Source organism: Lingula anatina, chromosome 3 (assembly GCF_051362555.1).
Source record: "Lingula anatina isolate TDL-2025a chromosome 3, LinAna3.0, whole genome shotgun sequence".
Lineage (NCBI taxonomy): Eukaryota > Metazoa > Brachiopoda > Lingulata > Lingulida > Lingulidae > Lingula > Lingula anatina.
Window position 1 is genome coordinate 18,150,977 of NC_141769.1, and position 24,144 is coordinate 18,175,120.

The 24,144-nt window shown below is 36.3% G+C and overlaps 1 protein-coding gene across 1 annotated transcript; it reads left to right on the top strand.

Annotated features, from left to right (window-relative positions):
• Window positions 1–884: 884 nt before the first annotated feature.
• On the top strand, window positions 885–23,884 carry LOC106153011 (LIM/homeobox protein Lhx3). The gene is made up of 5 exons (XM_013526774.2): window positions 885–1,115; window positions 17,021–17,195; window positions 18,615–18,817; window positions 20,375–20,707; window positions 21,520–23,884. The coding sequence occupies exons 1-5, from the start codon at window positions 1,052–1,054 to the stop codon at window positions 21,864–21,866; spliced, it is 1,122 nt and encodes a 373-aa protein (XP_013382228.1). The 5' UTR covers window positions 885–1,051; the 3' UTR covers window positions 21,867–23,884.
• The last annotated feature ends 260 nt before the right edge of the window (window positions 23,885–24,144 follow it).

Here is a 24,144-nt window from a genome sequence, read left to right on the forward strand (position 1 = left end):
TCAGGGGAATCGGTACCTGGTACACCGGGAACTGCGGTAGCGGCCATTCCCTTCATACAACTCTACCGGGGACTTGGGTTTAGCCAGAAAGAAGGCGAACTTTATACAATGATACAGCGAAATTTAATTAGCTGGAACAATTAAACACTAATTAAGAGCTCAAGTCGGCTGAGAATAAAGGCGATTTTCATTAAGCGTCTAAATGGAGTCCGCATCTTCAAGGCCCTATGTGGGTATTGCGTGCTGAGATAACATATAAACTCTATGCAATTTTAATGTAATTGGCACGAATTAAAGACTCGCTGGATTATTTTTCGAGCTTCATAATGGATTTTTTTTATCATATTATTTTTTTTATTATAAGTAGTAGCCTCAGTCATATGATTTGTGATTTATTTAAATAATATTCGTAAATGTCTTTATTGTTCAAATGTTCGTAGCAGATGCCTCGTCTACTCTCAGAAAGAACACGGAAGTTGTTACACATTTTGGATACTCCAAAGTGACTATATTTTTATTGTCTTCAATCAGCACTGAGCGAAACATGTTGAAAGACAAAGAAAACAAAACGTTTCAATCCATCAAAATCATACACTGTCATTTTAATCAGTTTCGAATTGCTCGTTAGGGAAGAATGAAATAGTATTTAGGACTGTTTGAAGGAGTGTATGTCACCCGGCTTTTGACCCCTGTATTGCACCTTTAGCAAGCCGTCGATCCATCGGCAAACTGCCACCCACCACCTGTTCACGTAGTTGCTTTCTTACAATATCGGGATCCAATAGCTCTGCCAGATTATCCGCACCGCTGCACGCACAGCTCATGAATATTCAATGAGGCCATGTGACTCAGAGCTAGCCCCCTGGTTGGCGGAATTGGAGCTGACAGGCAGAACGGTCTCGTAGTAGCAATAAAAGTTCATTTTCTTAGCTACAAGGAGTAATCTTTCTAATCGAAACAGGTGGTCGGTCGGTGTGACCGTGGAATCGTATGCACTTCGGGTGAAATAAACCCACAATTAATATTATAGAGACAATCAGAAAATTGCAGAATGTCCACACATACGGACTTAGCTCTAACTGAAATATTAGGAAGAGGATCCAGGTTTTTGGAAGGTAAGTCGTCTCGTATATTTCAATAATCTTGCTATTTCACCCTATGGTCGCTGTTGTCAGTAATTCCAAAGAATCAGAATTATGCCTAATTGACTGAATATCACTTAATTTTTTCCGATCCAGACCACCGTTTTCTGACGTCGCCCGCTTCGCTTATTAGTAGCTAAAATGATTGTTTCGATCTCAATTAATATACGACATGACATGATATCAAATATTTAAACTTCATGGCATAGAAATGTCAATTACGCGTTTTCTGACCTTCTTTCAATTAGGAAGCGTTCTGGGAAAACAAATTTAATTTCGAATAGGAACGTGAGGATTCTTTTACACCTTTTAGCAAAATACAAGCGGCAGGGTGGGAATTTTTTCCATTGGTATTTGGCAGTAGTCGACACATTTTATTCCCAAATTTCTTGGGCTATGCATATGTTTGCACAGCCGTTGATGTGAGATCTGGACCAAGTTGAGTGCTTACTGTAGTCTAAGCGCTAGGTTCGCTTTTGCTTTTTAAGGCGTAAAGAACGCGTTCCTCTACGGCGTTAGACAGTTCTTAAAGGTCTCGCAGTCCTTTTGACTGCTGTATCCATAATACGACCAATATGGGGATTTCGCTTGCTGTCATAGAGCACAACGTGGGGTAAGGTCATTTTATTATCATTCTTAGAAGGGAACCGAAATTATCTAAGGCGGTGTTTGGGGTGTAGGATTACGCTCGTTGTGACACGGCAAGAGGAAAATGACATGTCTGCGGTCCTCGTAAATGATAGGATCATTCCCGTGGCGATAATTCACTGACAATAGGCTCGTGCCACCTGTCATCCAAAGAGACCGTACGGATATTTCGCGTACTGGCCGCTCGCGGCGTCGTACCCGTGCTGCTAGTTGCACAGGTAGCGGTTGGACGGTGTTATACCTGTGCTACTAGAATAGCGGTCTCTCAGGTGCTGAATCATATTTTTACCATAAATACTTGACATTTTGTGTGCAGGAAAACCATGCTTATGTTCACTTTGATGCGTTAAACAACTTTTTTGTACAGTGTACCGATGCAGTGTAAAGACAGAGTTAAAATGGAAAGTAAATGGAAATCATTTTGCGAACAATTTTTATTATTTTCTTTTGGGTTTTTACATGACTTCGGGTCTCAATGTGTACGTCTGGGCAAATATTAGTAATCTGATTATGAGGAAAATTTGATAATCTTATTGATAGAGATGTCGGCATTGATGCCATTCTGTATAGTGACGCTGAGTCAACCTTGTCAGAAAGGACATTACTGGCGTCAGCACTGGAGAATGAAGACCTCTTAACCTCTATTATGTGTTATTGGATTAATGTGGTTTGTGGTTTGATGAAGTATGAACAAGTTTTATGTGGGCCCGCTGCAAATAAATATCTTCCGGACGTATCGCTGGAAAAGTCAAACATTTAGACAAAAACCTCCATATTTTCAAAATGTTGATATTGAGCGATATAGCCACACTAAGAAGTGATAATATCGCATATATTGCATATTATATATATATATATATATATATATCACACTTTGTAGATAAGATCCGTATCCACCGGACAGTTAAACAAGGAAACCAGTTTTGAAAAATTAAACACATTTACAATGATATCCCGACCACCATAGTGACCATATTATTATCTAAGCTAAATATGTAGAGAAGTTTTAATACTTTTTCGACATATCATGATCTGCTAATTCATATGGTAAACGTATTTTTGCTTCCTTCATCCCAGTGTGCCACAAAGTTTACAAACTATAGTCCCATTCACAACAAGAAAGAAGGGAACAAAGAATATTGGTTGTTCGAGAATTGGCCAAACAAGGCCGCTTTTATTATATAACCCCTCCATCCTAATCATTTCGTCATTGTAACGAATTGGTGCCTGTAATGTGTTTTAAAAGACATGAATGGTAACACTCTCTGCTATGTACTGTCTCAAACAAACCATCTACAATGACAATCTTTTGCCTCCGAAATGCTCGCTGGTTAGACGATTAATAGGGGTTAAGTTTAATATTTTAAGGAAACATGCAAAAGACTTGCAATGCCTTTCAATTGATCCTGCTGAGTATAAAATGTTATAAGATAATTTTTCATTTTTTTTCCTTTTCCTTTCTTGGTTTCTTTCTTTTCTTTCTTCTTCTCCCTTTTTTTCTGAGAAGAAATGCCATCCTCAGACTGTATTAACAAAGGACAAGTTTAAATGGCAAAGCCTATGGAGGCATTGTATTTCCCACTCAGGTCTTTCTGTTTGACATAAGATAGTTCAATGTTGCTGTTAACCTTCGAAAATAACTACCAGAATTTCACGTTTCACGTTTCACCCGATGCTATATTTTTGGAGAGTTCTGATGCATTTTTGTTACACAGAAGTTATTACGAGAGCTGTTAGAATAGCATGTTTTTTTAATTAAGTAAATGTGAAGATACAGATTTCTTAAGTCTGTTGGGATAAAAAAAATACAGTAATATTAGATTTGCTTTCTTTACTGTATATTTTGTTGTAAAAAAATATTATTTCGTGGAGCGACGGAAAGAAGAGAGGCTGTAACGTCAAATGATACAGCCATACAAATTCAGTTAAATTATAATGTAGATACAATATATTGTTCAACGACTAAACTTTCACTGCTGCATTTCGTTCATTTATTTATTGCTGCTTGTTTATATAGCGAACACAGACAAATCTATGATAAGAAAAATAGACATTTTAAGAACAACAAGTTGCGAAAAGTGCCGACTGCAAATATGAACATTTTCACATTAGCAAACGGATATTTTGCTCCATTTGTGTTCATTCTCTTTTATGCAACTCAAGTCGCCCCCTAATTGCTCAAATGATGCACGAAATTAGGATATTAATCTCTTCCGAATATACTTATTACATTATGTTCGCTTTCCGGGACACGATTTGTCTTCTAGAACATTATTCAACATGTCATAGTTAATGGACCGTTCTGTGCTTTTTTTTGACAATAAGTGTGCTCAGTTGCTGTAACCGTTGTTTGTTCTCGAAGCTCGTGCTTTTAGTTCAATTGACGACTGCGACAAAGAGCTTACATCTGTTTGACAAAAATCATTTGGCAGTTATCGTCGTAAAGAGATATTTCATATTAACGAACAAATAGAGACACCGTCTTCTAATTAGAAGACATTTGACTGGAATTAATGAAACACTTTCTTTCTCACGTTTGAGTCTTGCGATAGTGCTATCATAAGCGGGCTGGGAGCGTCTTAATTCCTGTAAATATATTATCTGAAAAATCATGGGCAATTATTTACCTGGGTATAACTGTCATATTTTCATCTTGGTAGTAGAAAGCTGCATTTTCCCAAACATTCATATAGCGTTTAGAATCTTTTAATGACACTTTGCATGAATTGTTTTGATACGAATTCAAACAATTCCATTTTTTTATTCGAAGAAATGCTTTGAATATTTTTTCAATTGGCAATGCTTAGTTGGTGCTGTGTTGTAAGTATCTTTTCACATCTTCAAATAGACTGCCTATCAGACACGGTAAGAAAAAACTGAGCTCCACGAAGTGCCAACAACATTTAAAATAGGCGATCAAGTCATTCATTTTATACATCACTTACAAAGCATGACTGACTGAACAACTTCAGGGTGAAATGGATTCATATTAAACATGGATAATCAGGCTTTATATAACGCTCTTCAAAGGTTGCACTGAGGAAAATCTACATAAATCATTGTCGTGATTAAAAAAATCAAAATAGAAATATTTTCTCAGCAAAAGAAAAAAAAAATGTTATGTCTTATTCGCGAAATGATGGCATTTTGTACATATCCTGGTTCTAGTAAGCGCTAGCAACAATCAATACAATTGCAGATAATTAAGGTCAATTAAGTCTATCTTACTTGCCAAGTGCTGTCATTCATTTTAAGGAAATATAGAACTCGCACTGCGTTTGATTCTGCTAATTCGGTGGTTTGCCAATAATTTTGAAAGGCAGGGTTTCATATGCATATTCCAAGCGATACGTTTCATACTCTCTTCTACAACTTACTGCATTTATGTTTTGAATGAAATGATGATGAACTGCTATGACACAAAATTAAAGATAAGGAGAAGGTCGCCATTATATGCACGTATAAATTGTTTTAATTCATGTATTTTTAACGAACTGGGTAGAAGTACGTGCTTGAACATACCGGGACGTGACTCAGTTTAATCGTTTTCATATTTCAAATATCCGTATAAGTGTAAAATTTCTTAAGCAAAGCTAACTAGCGCACTTAACGCACAAAATCGGGGATGTCTTTTTTCAGTTAAAGCGGAACAATTGACAATGGAACCTACCGTCTGGAATATGTATAATGAATGACTGCATCTTTATTCAAATGAACCCACTTATACGTGTTCTTTATGATGAAAAAATATCTCATTTCTTCATCGACAAAGGTAATGAATGAAGTTTGTTTCATAAATCCTTTTAACAAATCAGCGTTAAATCTAGGCTTTTTATTGGAGTTGATTACTTTCTTTATTTAAATGTTGATTGGATGATGGGGGTCTTATGAAATATTGAAGGCAAAGAGAATGTAGAAACACGTGGCAGAAATATTGTCGCTTCGTGATGCTCCATTTGTTAGGAAAAAATTAAAAGGTGCTTGAAAAAAATCATTAATAATTGAAAACACTTCCTTCTGATTTTAAGCTTAATTTCTGATTGGCACCAGAACGCAAGAAGAAATGAAAAAAGCTTTTAATCTATGAAAAAAATCATTGAAATGTTTCAACCAAGATAGTGTAAACACAATATATTAGAAGAGGTTCGATATCATGAATGATTTATTTATGAATCATGCTTTTAATGTCACTAGCTCTGATCAAGTGAACAATTCATCAGCAATTAAATTGACTTACAGTGCTCAAAATTGGTGTCGTTTTTATGTAATGTAAAAGGAAATATATTTCACCAACAAATATTATTTTTTATTGGTGACAAGTGCCCAAACAAACACAAATTACTAAAGAGTTGCCGTAATGTTATATTTTTGTGCACTTTAATAAATGATCATATTTTCGAAGTTCTGCAATGTGTGTTGGGTGCCTTAGTACTTTAACGACACAAATATGTTAAAGGTGCGTGTGCACACACACACACACAAACACACACACACACACACACATTCCCGAACTTTGTAGGCGATAGTTATAAAATATAGCCTCCAATAAATTCAGTAAATATATAAAAGTGAGGAAATTAGCGACCGCTGCACATAGATTAACCCTTAATTTAACTCCGGAGATTAAATTTATGCTATCGTCAACATCCAATTAATGAAAAGATACAGGTTAAACCAATGGAAAGGAAGATGGAAAATTTAATTTCCGATATTTTTTTCATAGGGATTTTCCTACAGTTGGCAGAGTAGACTCTACTTTGACAACTTTGAACTGCACAATACTATTGACCCTTGACTCTTTACACCTGTTACTTTGCTTAAAAGTTGTTATACATGAAGTCCGGCATAATGAAAAGCTTGAAAAAATTACTTGCTCATTTTACGTTTACAAACCTTTGATTTCCGTGTCTTTTTTAATGTCAAAACCAACATTTAATTGAATTGTGAATTTAATGGGTGCATCAGAGGCAGCATTGTTGAAATCTCCAAGGTCTCTTTTCCGAGTCCTTGATTCACCATTTTATGTAATATAAACGACGGCCTCAGCGATGACTTGAAAATCGTGCCGCCTTTATAATCAGCCACACCTTCTGTGATTAACTGGTACATGTGCAAGTAAAACTAGAAATGATGAAGTTTGCAATTAGTCTAAGTGCACAAAAAAAAAAAAAAAGCTTAATTTATTAATGTATTCTGTCTGGGTGTTAACATTTAAATTTAGAATGGGGGGGGGGGGGAGTGAAACAATTTATGCAATCAAATTGCGGGGCAAGTGGCTCCGTCAATAACGTCGCAACTTTTTAAAAAACGTATTATAAAAATCATTTCATTTGGCAGGCTGTGAAAAACAAACGGATTGATTTAGCAATCGAGGGCCAAATATCAAAATCAACTGAAAATCTTATACAAAGAAACTGCATTTACTTGTAGAGAAACAACGTTGCTTTTTCACATATTTAGAACAGATATTTTCCAGTCATAAATTCGTAAAGCAACATTTTCTGTTAAACGTCAAAATGACGCCACTCAGGTACACCCTCATACAGCGTGTGAACTTGACTAGGATGCAAAACACTGAAACACTATCTCCCGGTCCTCATATAACCTGGGGACACAATCTTTCCAATCAAACATGCCTGACTGTGCCGCGGCGTTACTTAAGGGACCCCAGAGGAAACAAGGGGCAGACTTAGGTGTAACATGCCTTAAGATATATGCAGGAGAAACGTTCCGCCGTGACGGGCTATTGTCATTAGGAAAAAAGGTGCATTGGCCTAATGCTATTGAAAAGACGTTCGTCTAAGATTGACTTTTGCACAGGGGGCCAAACCAACGCAGATTTTACCCCGAAGAAATAGAACCCCGAATAAATCCGCTGCACAAGGACTTCCTTTAAAAACGCCGGGCGTATTCAAGCCGAGGAAAGAGAGTTATTGGAAAATATATACAAAGTATCATCGAAGAGTAATCTGCCAAATATCAACACGCCACAGCCAACTTCCCTGAAGGAATAAAACAGACAATTTCACTTTGTAAATTCTGTTAATTCCATTGTGGCCACAGAAAGTGACTTTCTAGTGTTTCACTCCGTTCTATATGATGGAGCTCTTATGTTGATACAAGGGTTTCTGCTTTCTGTTTCATTACTGAATTGATATATATTGTCCAAGGGTGCGGATGTTTCCTTAAAATAATTTCCTGATTTGTGTCAATATGGGTTAACACTTACCGGGCCACTCGTCTGTGAAATATAATGCATTTCTCTTGGCAAACACTGCGTAGGGGAGTGCGGAAGTGATTCAGAGAGACAGAAAGTGAGAAGAGGTGAAAGGGTTTAATGCCATTTCCATTTCATTGTGTGAAAAGGTAATGATCGTGTGTATTTTGGAAATAAAAGCGGTTTGACAAAAGTAGGATGCACTTCACAAAAGAGTTATAGCAGTCTGGTTTATATCTGCGGCGCTTTCCGAATCCTGAGATACGTTAAAAAGTTGACACAGAATTTGATTAAACAAAACTCATACTCAGGTAATATTCCTTATACCTTAATCGGCAGATTCCAAATTTGATCTCAAATTATTGTAATAATTCTCTTAACAGTGAGATTAGTTCAGATAATACACAAAGAAAACGTCTGTTTCCATTTATATTATTTCCATTTCTGGGCCAGTGAAGCGGCCAAATGTTTGATAGCGTCGCCCGATTAGGACACGTGCAACTCTGTCGATTAGACGGCACAAACAAAAATAAAATTAAATTTATCAAACCATCGGGTCATCGGGGCATAAAAACAAGGAAAGCGATACTTTTTGTTTTATAATGTGTTTTCTGAGCAACTGGTCGCTCGAGAGAAAGCGACGTTTTGTGTTTACACAAAATCGAATCGAAAGTGTGAGCCGAAGGTGGGGACACAATGGAAGCAGCAATGGCGGCATTCAGGCGAAAGAACAGGAGCGTGCCAAAGCGAGTAGACAAATCCCAAGAATGATCGGATCCGACCGAGTGGAAAGTCACCAACTTTACGGACGTAATCGAGACTGATACTACAAATAAGTTTTCCGCTCAAGCGTTCATGCATAAATAATTCAAACGGTCGCCGATGGAGAGTGGCTGAATAGTAACGTTTTTGTATTCACCTTTCTGCTCAGACACTTCCTCGTGTGCGTGTGCACTATCAAATAGTCAGTTTAATGAGCCTGTATGTATTTCCTTAACTGTACTAGTAAGCCCTAAAATGTTTGCCTATGGATTATAAAAGCGACTTTGTTAGGGAACCTTGTCGGTAATAATATTTAACCAAGCTTAGGTAAATACTCTATGTGAGAAACAAAAGATATTCGCTGTTTTCTAGACATTTGCAGATCATTTCCGTAAGTCCTGACCTTTGTAGTTATGGAACAGCAACTTTCTCTAACTTTCCTGGTAGGAAATTTGATTTGTTAGATATTCTTTTCAATGATGCTTTGAAAGAACACTGAAAGTGCATACAATACTGACAGGGTTTTCATATAAGACCAGAGCATCAAGAAAACATGTATAATCAGTTAATTCTGCCAACAAAGGGTGCATTGAAATATGCGTCTTCACTCTGGAGAAGAATCATTTACAACATCTGAAAATATTATTTGTTTGTTAATATAATCTACGACAGAACACATTTGTGCTTTGATATTATATAAATCTAGCTATATTACATGTCACTGTAAGTATTATACATGAAAACACCAGCCCGGGGAGTATGGGGGGGGGGGGGATGCAGAGAATTATATATATATATAATGAATACAAGCATTTTCTTCATCTCCTTCACAATAATCAATTGATAAGAGAAGAAAAAAAAAACATTTGTGCTTTTATTAACCATTCCCGATTCTCCCCCTCTCTCACTTTGATGTCCCAGATTAATAGTTAATATAAATATGTGTATATCTTTTACTTTACAGAGTTATATAATGCTATAGCACAAATAACTAAAATGTAAAATTCGAGCTTATTGGTTCAGCTATTTACAGACTCCCATTCCTTGATACCAGAGAACATGTTAATGCTACACTTACAATATCACGACAAAAGCGAAATAAAATTTGCAAGGTCTTAAATAATATGGGACACCACTTCTTTCATTCGGGTTGAGAAGCTGAGAAGCCATATTTCTGCAGAATAAGGTCTTGCAATTAAGCACTTGTTTGGATTTTCGGCAGAATATTAGGTCTTTGGAATGATTATTTCTCCGTGGAAGATTTGTATTAATCTAAGTGTACTAAAGCGACTCTGAATGTAATTCAGGTACATCATTCGTATCAAAAGAAAACATTCGTATTAAAAGAAAACGAACCAAAAGAAATGTTATCAAATTGAGGATAAAAAAAAACACATACTGTTTACTAAAATAGATTGTTTTGCACTTAATATAATATAATATAATCACAGTGTGATTTTTTGGACATATATCCTGATGATAATGATAGATGTTGGTAAATGTGCACTTAAGAAATTGGGGAATTTAAATTGCAGGCAGACCCGAAGATCACACTCTGAAGTAATCTTGTTTCTAAACATGCTTTTGTCTGTCATTTTTTTCAAAAAGTCGATGATTTTCTAGCACCTTGATCTGAAACAAAAGAGTAGTTTCAGACTTAAAACGTGTTTAAACACTTGTCTCTAACGTTATTAGGCTGAAAACGACCAGTAGAGCCTAATAACAATAGGCCTGCTGCTTGAGTGCTTCTGCCTTTGAAAGATTCGGTGTCCATAATTAATTAGACCTCTTGCAAAAATTAAACCCAATAAGCAAAAGTAATTTCACATCAAGTCCGACGTAACGAAAATGCAATAATGCAGTTTGGAAAAATACAGGTGTATATGATAATGTATATGCCAGTATTACCATTTATTATTATACCTGCCATTTAGCACTTAGTCGCACCTAGACTGCTTGCATTTTATACCGTAACAATAGACATCTAATAGACTAAGAACAATAGAAGAGATCGGATGATTGTAGTAGAAAATAACCCCAGTTTGTTTTTTTGTCGAGCGGAAATTAATTATAGTGGAAAGCAATTAGAGACAAAGCGCAAGGCCTAACAGGTGCGCTACAGGGCTACGAGAAAATTCACAAACGGCTTTTCTTGGTGTTAACGCTCAACCCCAGAATCAGAGTTTCTTTTATTTCTGTGTCAAAAGTATTTTTACATGAGGCAATACTTAATGTACTACATAAAATAATACAAAAATTTAGTCACTGTTTGTTATTTGGAGTACTTCTAACAGAATAATTGTTAAAGCATGAAAAGGAATACATTTTATAGCGAACGGAAAATAATGATGCTCTCACATACACATAAAGTAACATGATGCATCGGTTTGTAATATAAGACTAAACAACTCATCAATATTTAATTAATGTTGGATTAATATTTAGGAAATGGGTTAACTTTTACACGCAATACCCAGTACTAAAACATCGACATTATAACTTTTGAGAAAATATATATATATATATATAAATTCGAATTGATCGTAATGAGGAGAACTGTTAATCAGACCCCCCAAATAAATAAATAAATAAATAAATCCAAAATCGTAATTAGCATGATAAATCCACCCTTTTTTTCATTGCACCCATGCCATGGACAGTGCAATGTGTAGGCGAACTTTTGACAGACCGCGTCCATGATTCACCGCGCTTTCTTGACTAATCGATCGTATGTTGTTGCAGGATGGCTGAAACAAATCATCCTATTCGCAGCCAAGGAGCGTTGCAATGGAACAAATTCAGGGCTTCCTGAAGCGGCACTTGACCCTATACCTTCTCTCTCACACAGCATCCTTAAGTCTTCCGCCAGACTCCTGATGACTAAGAAGGAAGCCAGTGATAGACCCCCCTCCAAAAAAAAAAAAAAAAAAAAAAAAAATAAATAAATAAATAAATAAATAAATAAATAAACAAAATAAAAAGAAATTATAGATAAAAAACTACTTGGCCATGTACTCATCATAAACATCAGCTTTTTAGTGCGGAGGACAAACAACTCATCGCGTCGATTGCCATGTAGGGAAGATATAGCAAATGAAGTTCTAAAAGAATGACAGTGTCAATAATGTAAACGACGACGTTGGCACATTAAAGGGTTAGAACGTGACGTTTTACTGGAGCTAAAATGTTAAACTGTTGTCCAAGGTGCTGTATCAAAAACCTATCTCTCTTGACTATCGATTCTCTTTCTTTTCAGGTGAAATTCTGTTTTTTACAAGGCGGTGAATTATATACCAATGCATCTGACGACGAGAATATTTTTTGATGATAAAAAAAACGATAATTCCAGCAAACAATGAATACCAAAAATAACATCAGTGGAACAAAGATGAAGGCAATCAACACGTGAATAAATAATTTCAAATGCTAGTCTTTACAAAGAGAAACTACTGTCTATTGTATTTCAATATCCATATAACAATGTTGCAACTGTTATTCACTAAACTGTATGCATTTTAGACATGAGTATCGGATCACTATACATTACATTTTTGTATTTTGAGATTCAAAGATAGGATTAGAAGGGGGTATTACACTGTAGCACTCTTTGTAGTGAAATGAAACCTTGGGAAATTGTTTACTGTTTTTATTTCATGTGCAAATATTAATTCATGTAGTACACGAGGTGCTTGAATGCCAAATAACACCTCCCCCCAAGAAAAATTGTTGTCACTGGTATTGTTTAAGATTGATGATCGGGATCGGTTTTGCCCTAGAAACGCCTTTACTGGGTTTTAAGCACCATTATAAATTAGGCCCGAATGGTTCACAACATTGAATAATTGATACGCAGCCTTACTATATTAAACATGCTCTTAGAGTGACTATTATTCATCTAATTTCACGAACAATGCCGTAAATAGCTAAATTAAGTGAAAAACTGCATTAACTTGGTTTCGCTCTTTCTATAATTGAAAGAGGATTTGTCCCCGATCAAGCTGGTTACATATAAGATGGATGGAACCGGAGATGCGGTGTTAATTTTACTGGCGTATTTTGCGTGCACTGCAGCAAAGTGAAGCAGCTTGGACTGAATGATAATAATCAATTGGCCAGATACAGCAGGTCCTTTTAGCTATTAAACACAACTTCGACCTCACTTGTATCTTTCTTTTTTTTATCTTGTGAGTTTATGGATAGAACCTTTCATTCTCCGAGTAGGCCCTACTAGAGAAGTTACTATGGGCGCGTCGGAGGCATTTCCGCCTGAAAAATATGAAAACCTGGATAACTGAATAAATCCGTTCAAAATGATCATTCGTAGGCTACATGTGCACTGTACCGGGTACAGTATATGCTTTGTTTTGAAATACACTGTACTTTTGCGTCCATTTGCCCTTCCCACACGAAGCCCTTTAATTATAGACACTGATGATGTTGTTGTGTAACGTAATTGATTAAGAGCGTCCACGTCCACGCAACTTTGTCACCTTATTCTGATAATGTGTGTAGCAAGCGGTCGAGCCTTGCAATATTGACAAAGGTATTACGTAAAACTACACGAAGATAACACGCCGTAGATCACGTCATCGCGAGAAACGCTGAGCGTGTGCGTAATAGCTGACAGCGGGGCCCGGTGGCCTTTTTGACAAAGGTCCAGTTTTAACAAGATAAGGACCAGTGTTGGACACGCTCATTATCCGCGAACAAGAAAATGTCGTCAGTTGGATGAGTTTGACAAGCAAGTGTCTGTTTAATGACAAAGAAAAATGAGCGCATAAAGGATGTTCTATTTTGTTAACAGTGTCCTGGGATTATAAAGAACCGGGTATAAGTAACGCCTTGACAAGACAATATTGCAAATAAATTGTGCTTCTTCACTGTTCGAAATTCGGCCACCTATTGGCAAGATCGGTCTCAGTTTAAATATTCTATTATTTCGTAATATTCAAGACAAAGGCTGTAAAATTCCATCATGAATTGAAAAATTCATTTGTACATTTTCAAAAATTAGACGAATAAATGACGTTGAATTGCAAAATATTGCATATCCGCATTTGGCTTATATGTTAGTTGCAGTGGCATTTATTTTGACAACAATGTGTATTAGGCCGCTAAATAACCTCTGGTAATGACAAAAAAGACGAAGCAATGGGGAAGTAAGTGCGACAGACAAAGGTATTTTTTTCAAAGATAGCAATTCTATCACAGAATGTGATAAACCGTCAAATTTGGATCTATTGTAATTTCAGATACATGGTATCATTTGATTGAAGCACTTTTTCTCCATAAAGCACTTTTGATATATATGCATTGTAATTCCGGGAATTGCTCGACTTAAAAGTATAACCTTTAGCATCTAAAGTTTCTTTAATTTAATCATTTAAATCCTTTATCGACTTGCCCCCGGAAAGAAAATCGTTTGGCGTTCCTCTAACCTTAGGTCTTAATGCTAACCGACGTCCATGTCTCACTGCCTTTATCTCAGTAGATAATCTCAGCGACTCATTCATATCTTGGTAGTTTTTAGCTGGGGATTAGATATGAAATAGACACAGCATTTAGCGAATTATGCCTCAGAATTCCCTGGACGGCTTTTGATTTAATTACGTGCTTATGCCTATCCGTATTCTGCTTATATTCAATTTTCAAAATTGGGTCGTAATACGTTTGTATTGACTTCTATTCCTCGAGGACGACTGGCTATTGTATGTCATGTTACTGCACAGTTGCTACTGTAGGCCGCGGTTAACGAACGTTGCTTACATACACTATATCGCGGATTTCACGGATATGCGAATTAATCTACATACATAGTGCCTCGCTTGTTGGATCCTTGTTTTACATATACAAGGCGATTTTGCACTGTAAAAGATGTTTCAACTCTGACAGGAATTCGAAAAGTAAATAAATTAAATTTGAGAAAAATTATAAATAAATCGCCTCACTCTTAACAACATATGTTAGGATATTTGTGATATTTCCTGTTAATGCGTTTTCATCGAGAGAAAGATTGATTAAGACGAGTAAACAGATTTCTAAAGCCACAAAAAGTTTCTCAGTTATACAGTGAAATGCCCAAAAACAAAAATAAATATTAAAAAAACCCTCTTAAAAATGTAGAAATGATATTTCGAACACGGGCCTTTTAAACCTACTCAGCGATAATAGTCATAGTTGATTATATGTCAGGTGTAAGTTAATTAATTTAATGCAGGTAAGTTTTGTCAAAACAATATTTTTTTGCAATGGAGGAATATTTACAGTTCATTGGCGAGTTAATATTCAAATTAATTAAAAATCAACGGTGACAATAGGACAGGAGGCACATCATGTTAAAAATATTATTAGTTGCTGCTATGAAGAAAGGGCACAATGCATTTTACCTCCTCTTGTTCAGCCGCCAAGAGAATTGTAAAAAGTGGACAGTCTCAATGATATTTCTGTTTTTCAGCTATAAAAATTAACTGATATTTATTAGCCACTCCATTCCAATCCTAAGGGAAAGTGAAGGGGGGGGGGGAGGGGGGGAGCAGAGGCGGGGGGGGGGGGGGGGGGGGGTCACCAAACAGCACACCTGAGGGGTGATAGGCTGCAATACCTACCACAGCCCTCATTTCCCCGATGAAGTCTGACTGCCAGCAGACGAACTATTGGCTGGTAAATATCAGTTCAGTTATTTTTTCTAAAGATATTGACAAATGAAACTTTATGGCCATTTCAAACACATAGCTTATGAAACTGTTCAACAATAACACCCCTGTTTTTTCAATTCGCCATTAGCTCTTACTTAAGGTGGTTGTAGTTGACGCGTTGACTTCTTAGACAAAAATAAGCGGAGAAGTATAATTGCTTTAGAGGATAGCGTGTTCAAATTTCATATATGTTCGCTATGATGTTTATGTTTATTTTGGAAAGCTTGTTTTCTGAAACAGTCACATTATGTTTTTATATGTCGTGACTTTGAATGTTGATCACGCCATCATGGTTTCAGTTTAAAAGATTACCAAGCAGTAAAAATAAGAGGCACATGCACGTCTGCTCGAACATCTGGGTCTCTTCAGATGCAGCATCAAATATCAACTTCTTTCATTTCTTTATATTAAGAAGGAAAAACACACGAACACGTGTACCTTAAATATGATCTTTACTTAGTCTAAGGTTTAATCGTATCAAATACAGACAGGTAATTTGTCTGCGAGCTGAATACCGACACTAAATTTGCGAGTTTGTTTTTCTGATATGGAATAATATTAGCTACAATAAATTGAAAACAAACAAACAAACAAAAAAAAACGATAAAAGATAAAGAAAGAAAGAAAGAAGCAACGCGTGCAATTCAGCTGTTTTGTTTTTAATGTAGATCTAAAATACCATGGAGTCACATTGTTTTATTTCATTCTGAACAGATGTACTGTAGAATGGTTCATCTCTGAATTGACATCAACAGTGGATAACTGTATACAAAAACTACTATCTGGTGAAGATACATGGCGAGTTAGAATTTTATCATAAGAAATACAACTGTGGATTTGGGACTTGATAATATACTGCTTCTTATCATTATTCTTCGAGCATTTTAACGGTAATGTATGAAGACATAGATACAATATATGGCGTCGTCATACATGTACAACAGGGTAATTGCTAAACAGGGCAATTGTGTATTAAATAGCCATCTTGCGACAGTGTTAAAACATCTTAAAAGCAGCAGCATATGGATATAAATATCGCGATTTGGTCTAAAATGAAGCGGGGTTTAGAGGAGAGCGTTATCAGAAATAATGGCAAACTTACACGTGCAAAATGAAAACAAAAATAAATGACATTAGACAGTTTGAATAAAACAATATCCAGAAACAGTGGTCGTTTATCTGTATTTAAGTCTATTGTTTTTTAATCGGTGAAATATGTTGTTGTACAAGAAACTGTCAACGTTTGCTTCTTCACTTAGTTTTCCATTCTGTAAAGAAGAATTTCATTTGCACGAATTAATTGTGAGAGGTATTGAATTAAGTATGAAAGGAATTGAATTTCCCAGCATTACAGACTACATTTGTCTAAGAATGTTTTGATCTACATCCATTGATTGATAAATTTTGATTCACACACTGCACCCGTGTTAAACATGCATTGCTTTAAGGAGCAGAGTATTCGAGAAAGAGAGAGTGAGAGAGAGAGAAGGGGGGATGAATCAGGTGAAACATAGCTTCTCTTTTGGTTGTAACTGTATATCTCTTTTAACTTCTAGCTGCTATTCCAAAGTGTGCAGGCTGCAGCGACCCGATTCTGGATCGATTTATTCTCAAGGTACTGGAGCGATCTTGGCACGCCAAATGTCTAAAATGTGCAGACTGTAAAACGCAGCTGAACGACAAATGTTTCTCGAAAGGAGACAAAGTTTACTGCAAAGATGACTTTTTCAGGTAAGCACTAAGTATTGTATTTCTAAAGCGCAGGTGCTGTTTACAGACGAAAGTGTTGCGTGCTTCGCAGCAACAAGTGATATTAAGCAATCATGCTTCAGTGACATCGCAATCAAGAGGTCTACAATATAGACAGTTCCCTTTATTATTTATTGTTTTCATGGAAGTTGTGAATTATTCGTGTAAAACATCAAAAACATGCGATGTTAGGGATGTACAAGTGTAATTATTTAACCTGCAAAATACAGTAACGAAAAACAATTTAACACCCATTAATTAATAGCATTGGACGCAAAACAGTAATTCAACAAAGATTAGTTGTCACAGTGACAGTGATGAATTATTATGAAATAGTGAAAATGCTCCACGTTATGGGCACATGCATAGAATTGCTAATATTCTGATAAACAGGACCACAGGATAAAAATGAATCGAGAATAAACGCGAAGTGGCGTTAACCATTTTACACTTCTGATATTCCCGGCGTCAAAAGCCAGTGTTTTTTCCTCGTTTTTTCACAATTTTATCTCTTACCATAAAATAAATCTCAAGAACATGAATATACTAGATAATCGACTGCAGTTATAGCTTTTGGAAAAATTTTCTCAATTAACACGCTTGGAATGTTTCATTTTGAAGAAAGGCTATATTGACATTTATACGTGTAGTATGAGTTAAAAAATACTACTGCCCTCTGACAAGAATTTATGGCAAATTCTACAAGTTACTGTGCAGTCAAAATCACCAAATTGAATAAGAACCGATATTTTGATTAAGCATTCCGTCTGGGCCCGCCATTTGGGTGCAGAAACACGCAGATAATAAGTCATTCACATATTTGTACACATTTAAGTCTAGACAATTCATCTGGCACGTATTCCTTCAAGGAGATATTTTATTCATTTATGACGCGTATTCTCGACTTATTACGGTTATAGAGATATTTGTATTTCCTAACAGAGAATACGTTAAAGAGGTCAAAACATACAGAAAGCACAATTTCTACAACTGTGTAACTATATCCAAAGGTACTGCAAACAATAAATTAAGTCACAGTAATGACGATGCCGTTTTTTGTTTTTTAATGTAAGGGCTGCTTACCAAGGTTCCCAATCTTGCAGACAGAAACAGAATCAAAAATAAACCAGAAGTTAACAACATTTTGTCAACCTTTTTGTCATATTCACTTATTAAATTATACGAATAGTACTGATTTGATTTGGATATATTTCTTTTATATCTATTTATAAAATTCTTCTGAGTGTGTAGCCCTGGTTTCATACAAAATATTGCTAAAACATGAAATTAATATAAATTTGGTCAAACAGAAATTATATTGCGATGTACTCTTGGCGTAAGAAATACACTATTGAATGAAAACTGCAAATTGTTTATCAAAATTGTTATTTTATCCTTTAGGAGATTCGGTACAAAATGTGCAGCCTGCGACAAAGGAATCCCTCCAACCCAAGTCGTCCGCCGTGCTCAAGACTACGTCTATCATCTCGAGTGTTTCTCTTGTCTCATATGTAACCAACAATTGAACACGGGAGACGAGTTCTATCTGTTGGACGATAGGAAATTAGTTTGCAAAGCGGATTACGAAACCGCAAAGTCCAGGGGTGAGTATTTCATCTGATCTTGTCTAGTTGTCGACAGGTGAACTGCGTTCAGACCAGTAGTGTTTTAGCCCAGGAATCGGCCTAAATCGCGCCATTAGCAACCCACCTATACTCCGAGGTATTTCAGACCTGTGTACTGAAGCTGAGGTAAACATGGTGTGAACGTGGCACTGACTGTTTAACATGTCGAAATGCACGACTTCTCCCACGGCGCAAAAAGCCACTGACGCGAGGTTACATGTTGCATAACTGTTTTTCTTCGTTGAAGTCTATAGATTAGGTAACTAACTCGAAAGGGTGTTTCTCAGAAAATAACTCTGGAATCCAGATTACTGGAGGAAAAGCTGAAAAGCAATTGTTATTAGTAAGTGGCTTATACTAGCAGTAAGTTCAAAAATGGTATGCATATACATGTATATAATGTTCACACATGCGTTTTAATAATATGGATCCTTACAATATAGTGCGTTACATTGTTATTCCCAAGCCCGATTTCTGAAGAATACAGTCAATTCAACATGAAAATACACTAGGGTTACATAAATATTTTAGCTAATGGATTTGTGTCTTTCTTTGTAATCTATCCTGTAATTCCAAAGGCAGAAACGTAGCTGCTGCATCATTGTGGGATCGAATTTCAGGACGAATAATTAGACTAATACGCATATTATGTTACCGTTGATACAAATAACACATTTAGAAAGAATCAGACAACCTTCATCCACGAATGATTGTACGCAGTTGATAATGTTTGCGTTCATTTTCACGATGCATCGGTGAAATAAAAGATGGCCCCTGAGTGGGTATGCCAAAATGGCATTTGGGTTGTACATGTATCAAACAAAAGCGTTTCAGGTAACTGCTTCACGATACGTTCCTTTTTAAAGTACACACGGTGTTTCTGTCTATGTTGCAGCAAAAGTTAACCTCGACTGCACGGTCAAATACACCTCAAACACTAAGATTATCAATGTGTCATTTGTCGAGTATTGAGTAAACGGAACATTTCATTCTGTGCCCTTTCAAAGGCATGCAAATTGCGTAAAAGCCACCTTTTTTGAGTGCACTTATTATTGCGTTTGGTATTCTTATGAAGTGGAAAGGAAAAAGAAGAAAAAACATACTTTTTATATCAAAAGTTGGCACAGTGAACTGCCGAGAATGTTATTCAATACATATTTGTATTTTGCATTCACTTTTGGTGGACAATTTCCACTTCAGAAATATAGAAAAAATAAAAAATATATGTATAATATTCCCGGCAGAGCACATCTGAAATCTGGAAATACTGCCAAATGTTTCAGATAAAATATTAAGGAAAATGTATTTGTATAATCTTATTAAGAACAAATAAGTAAAAAAAAATATAAAAATCCTTGAGCAACAATGGTTTTCCATCTCTGTGCCTGGTCTCCAGAAGGCATCATATATGTACATGTACAACCGTTTTATTAAGTCATTATATAGAATAGTGCTCACAGTATTATCTATGACATACATTATCATGTATATTCAAAACACCGAAGTTCACATTAGATTTTGCTCTTTATTTTACAGAATTTGAAATCGATAGCAGTAATAAACGTCCACGAACCACTATAACAGCAAAACAGTTGGAAGCCTTAAAACGCGCCTACAATGAAAGTCCAAAGCCAGCACGGCACGTCAGAGAACAGCTCAGCGCAGAGACCGGACTGGACATGCGAGTTGTCCAAGTATGGTTCCAGAATAGGCGCGCTAAGGAAAAACGCCTGAAGAAAGATGCCGGCCGCCATCGGTGGAATCCGTATTTCAGGCAGATGAAACAAAGACACCACGCGGGAGAATCGGACGGTGCACTCAGCGCAGACGACACTCTATCTGACGGTGCCGTGGACATTTCTTATCAAAGTAAGTCTTCATATTATTCTTTTTATTGTGTTCTTTTTTGCCAGTTTCATCCGTTTGTCTGTACGATATACTGTAAATGTAACCTTTTTCATTATTAAAAAGGAAATAAGTTTAATTAAACGGCTGTTATTATATTTTGATCTAATTTCTTTTCAAAATTGTTGCTAATTACACAAATGTAGCAAGCGTATTCAATATTGCATGATAGGTGGACCTCAATGAATTAATAACAGTGTGGGCTCCACTATGTCAATATACCTCAAAGCCACTGTACATTAACATTTAAATGTATTATAAATAGAACCACAGACATATATGAAACGCCGCATTGATCATCTTAATCAAAAATAGAACTGTTACAAAGTCATTGATTATAGACCTGCAAACCAAAACCTGATGGTGTAGGGCCTTTAAACTGATATAGACACTATCTATTTAATTCACGTACCAAAATGCCTGTACATGCATTGAGATCTAAGTTGGTTTGAAATAGGAAATGAATAATAACTCATGCAGATCGCGATTTGAATTAAATGCGAGTGATTAAGTTGATCTGCCAAGTTATTCAGGTCACAAGTAAACCTCCATGGGATATTCATGATTGGACTGTAAGAGTTCACTTATAGAAATTAAGCGATCAAAACATCTTATGCTTGTCACGGTATTCATGCATGTTGTGTTGGGGGAAATGAATCTGTACCAGTTTAAGTGCAGGAATTTACAAAATAATAATACTAATAATACTAATAATAATAATGATAATAATAATAATAAAACAAGCAATGACAATATGTTTTTAATATTTTTTCCAGATGACATTGACTCAATGGACACTAATCCTAATCTAGGCCGTTCAGGCGACCTTTTCGGTATGGGGCAAGCTTTAGACCATGAACCCCCCATGGGTCAGGTCCCTGTGGTGCCACCTGGGACGCCACCTGGTGACACTTGGTTGCACTACGGCGGCCCTCCCGCTAACACTGCTTACATGGGCAGACACTCACCATCAGTAGGGCAGCAGATCATGCAAGAATCTTTGGGCTTGGTTGGGGCGCCTCCTGGCTTGGGCCGGGTGCTGCCACCAGACGTCAGTGACAGTGAGCAAAGTTTTGGTGACTATCCACCACGTTCTACACCAAACCACGTTGAGGTGTACTGAAAACTTGAACAGTCAAATGTACTTCAATATGAAAAAAAGCTATTTACAATGGGACTGGCTCCCTGTGTTCAGGAACAGCTGACCCCGGCTGTAGAGTTGAAAGCCGAACTGAAGGAGCATTGGTAAAAGGCACCAATGCAGTTAAAAGAGCAGATGTTCCCGAGGTTTCTGGCGTGAGAAAAGCTCACTTCATGACGCCTGTTGCTCCAAATGCTAGCTGCAAAACCGTCTTCTGAGACAGAAGTGAAGATAAAAATTGAAGGGAGCAAAGCCCTTGGTGTTTGTCACTTTTTGTATTATTTCGTATTTGTTGGCGCCAAGCAGAAGTGGAAAAAGTGCACAAACATAAATTGCGCATACGAAGGGCAGATAAAGCATCCCGATTAACGGCAATCACCTGGAAGCGCATATTGGTGCATATATGCTGCTGATATTGAAGGGATGCAAAGGCAAAGCGTCGGCGGAAAGTGTCAAGATGCATGCGTGAGTCACTGTATTTCTTTCTTACCACTGAACAATGACAACTTACTAAAACAACCATGACACGTCCCTGCCGGTATGCCCTGTCCACGAGTAATGTAAAGTGAAGTTCAAAAACGTCTCAACAAGACGTGCCAGCGTTTATTTTTATGACATAAAGGGTGCGGTCGCGATCTCCTAACAGGGAACAGAAGTCACCTGACCATTGGGCAGTGTGACTGTGACATTGGACAGTGTGACTGTGACCCGCACACATCCGAGCCACAACCTAGCAGTGCCTAGTGTAAACTGCGAGCATTTTCTTGCATAAGTACTGTTTGTATCTTTTAAAAGAACTTGTAATGGTGTACATACTTATCTCAATATTTGCTAGATTCTCTTGGTTTACAGATTAACGTCAAGTTAAGGAAGATGTGGGGTGAAATATCTCTCTGTTACAGTTCAGAGCTGATGATTTCCCCTGCTATAGTTACCGCTCTCAGAAGCTAGCGTAATAAATGGTTGGATCTTACGAGTTCTATTACAAGTCACACCCAATTTTTTTATTAAGGAAAAGAAACGTCATGTATTTCTCTTCTTGTACAACATAAAGAACGGTAAGCATTCGATTTTTATCTGTACAAACCCGGGACAAAAACTTACATGATGTACAAATGTAATACGATAGGGCCTCATGTTTTGAATTATTGTTTTGATTTTTTTTCTTTTTTATCTCTCAAAATATTTGGCAACATTGACAAAGCGACCACATTGGTTCTTGCGGCAGTGCATGATGTAATCAGAAAAGCGCACAGGAATTCTTTTGGGAACCAGATTTCTTATGAAATCCTGTAATGTGCATTGGGACTGTTGCTTATGGCTACGTGTGTTTCTGACAGTGTTAGTTTTTATGAAAGTTGAGAGAAGGATTTTATATCCAGTTGAGAGAAGGGTTCCATGTTGTCTGATATATATTCTTGACATTAAACCAAAATTTTATTCAAAGAGTTGGGCTAGCGCTAAAGCATTTATTGTCTGGCCATACAATGTTATCTATTGCAAAAACAACTATTTACTTTCAAAAGAAACTTTGGTAAATGGAATATAAAGCATAAAGGCTTATTGATACTGTAAAAAACAATTAAAATTTGCATCTGGCATTGTAGAAAATTCAGGTCTTGAAATTATTAGTATATTTTAAGAATTGGTAATGGAAGACATAAATGCCTTATGTCAAGTACCAAAAACAGATAAATGTATGTCATTTTATATTTACAAGGAAGCAAAATTTAGGTTATAGCTGCTTATTATATGCATATATATCTTTTTGACCTGTCGTCAGCGGGTTAAGATGGTCAATATAAATGTTATTTATTCAATTAGTTTTTCTCTGTGTATTTTGTTATGTTCTGTTGTTGTGCAATACTAAGAAAATTAAAAATTAAATTATTTATGAACAACTTCACGTTGTACTTATTGTCTTTATATTTGAGATTAAAGTAATTGAGAGACGTTCTTTTTTGCTTCAAAATCACGATTTTGTTAAATCAAATATATTATACCGTCTCTATTTTATTAAAACGATTTCTTTTTAATCATACAATCTGTTTTTTTAACGGCAAATGACGCCACAGAGTTTAAATACCTTTAATTTTACAAATGGCAATTATCCTTTTCTTGATTCCTGATACAAAATCTTAACTTCCACGTAAAAACCTCTACATATTTTCATAATATTAGTTTATGAAAAGGCAATTTATAATATGAATCCTTTTGGTTTTAAAGTAAAAAACTTTATTTTTCAAAAATTGCACGACTG

What these genes read in the sequence shown, in the direction of transcription:
- LOC106153011 (XM_013526774.2), top strand. Translation starts at nt 1,052, where the DNA reads ATGTCCACACATACGGACTTAGCTCTAACTGAAATATTAGGAAGAGGA. An exon ending in TGCAAAGATGACTTTTTCAG is followed by an intron (nt 17,196 to 18,614) that starts GTAAGCACTAAG and finishes TTTATCCTTTAG; the next exon opens with GAGATTCGGTACAAAATGTG. An exon ending in CGTGGACATTTCTTATCAAA is followed by an intron (nt 20,708 to 21,519) that starts GTAAGTCTTCAT and finishes TATTTTTTCCAG; the next exon opens with ATGACATTGACTCAATGGAC.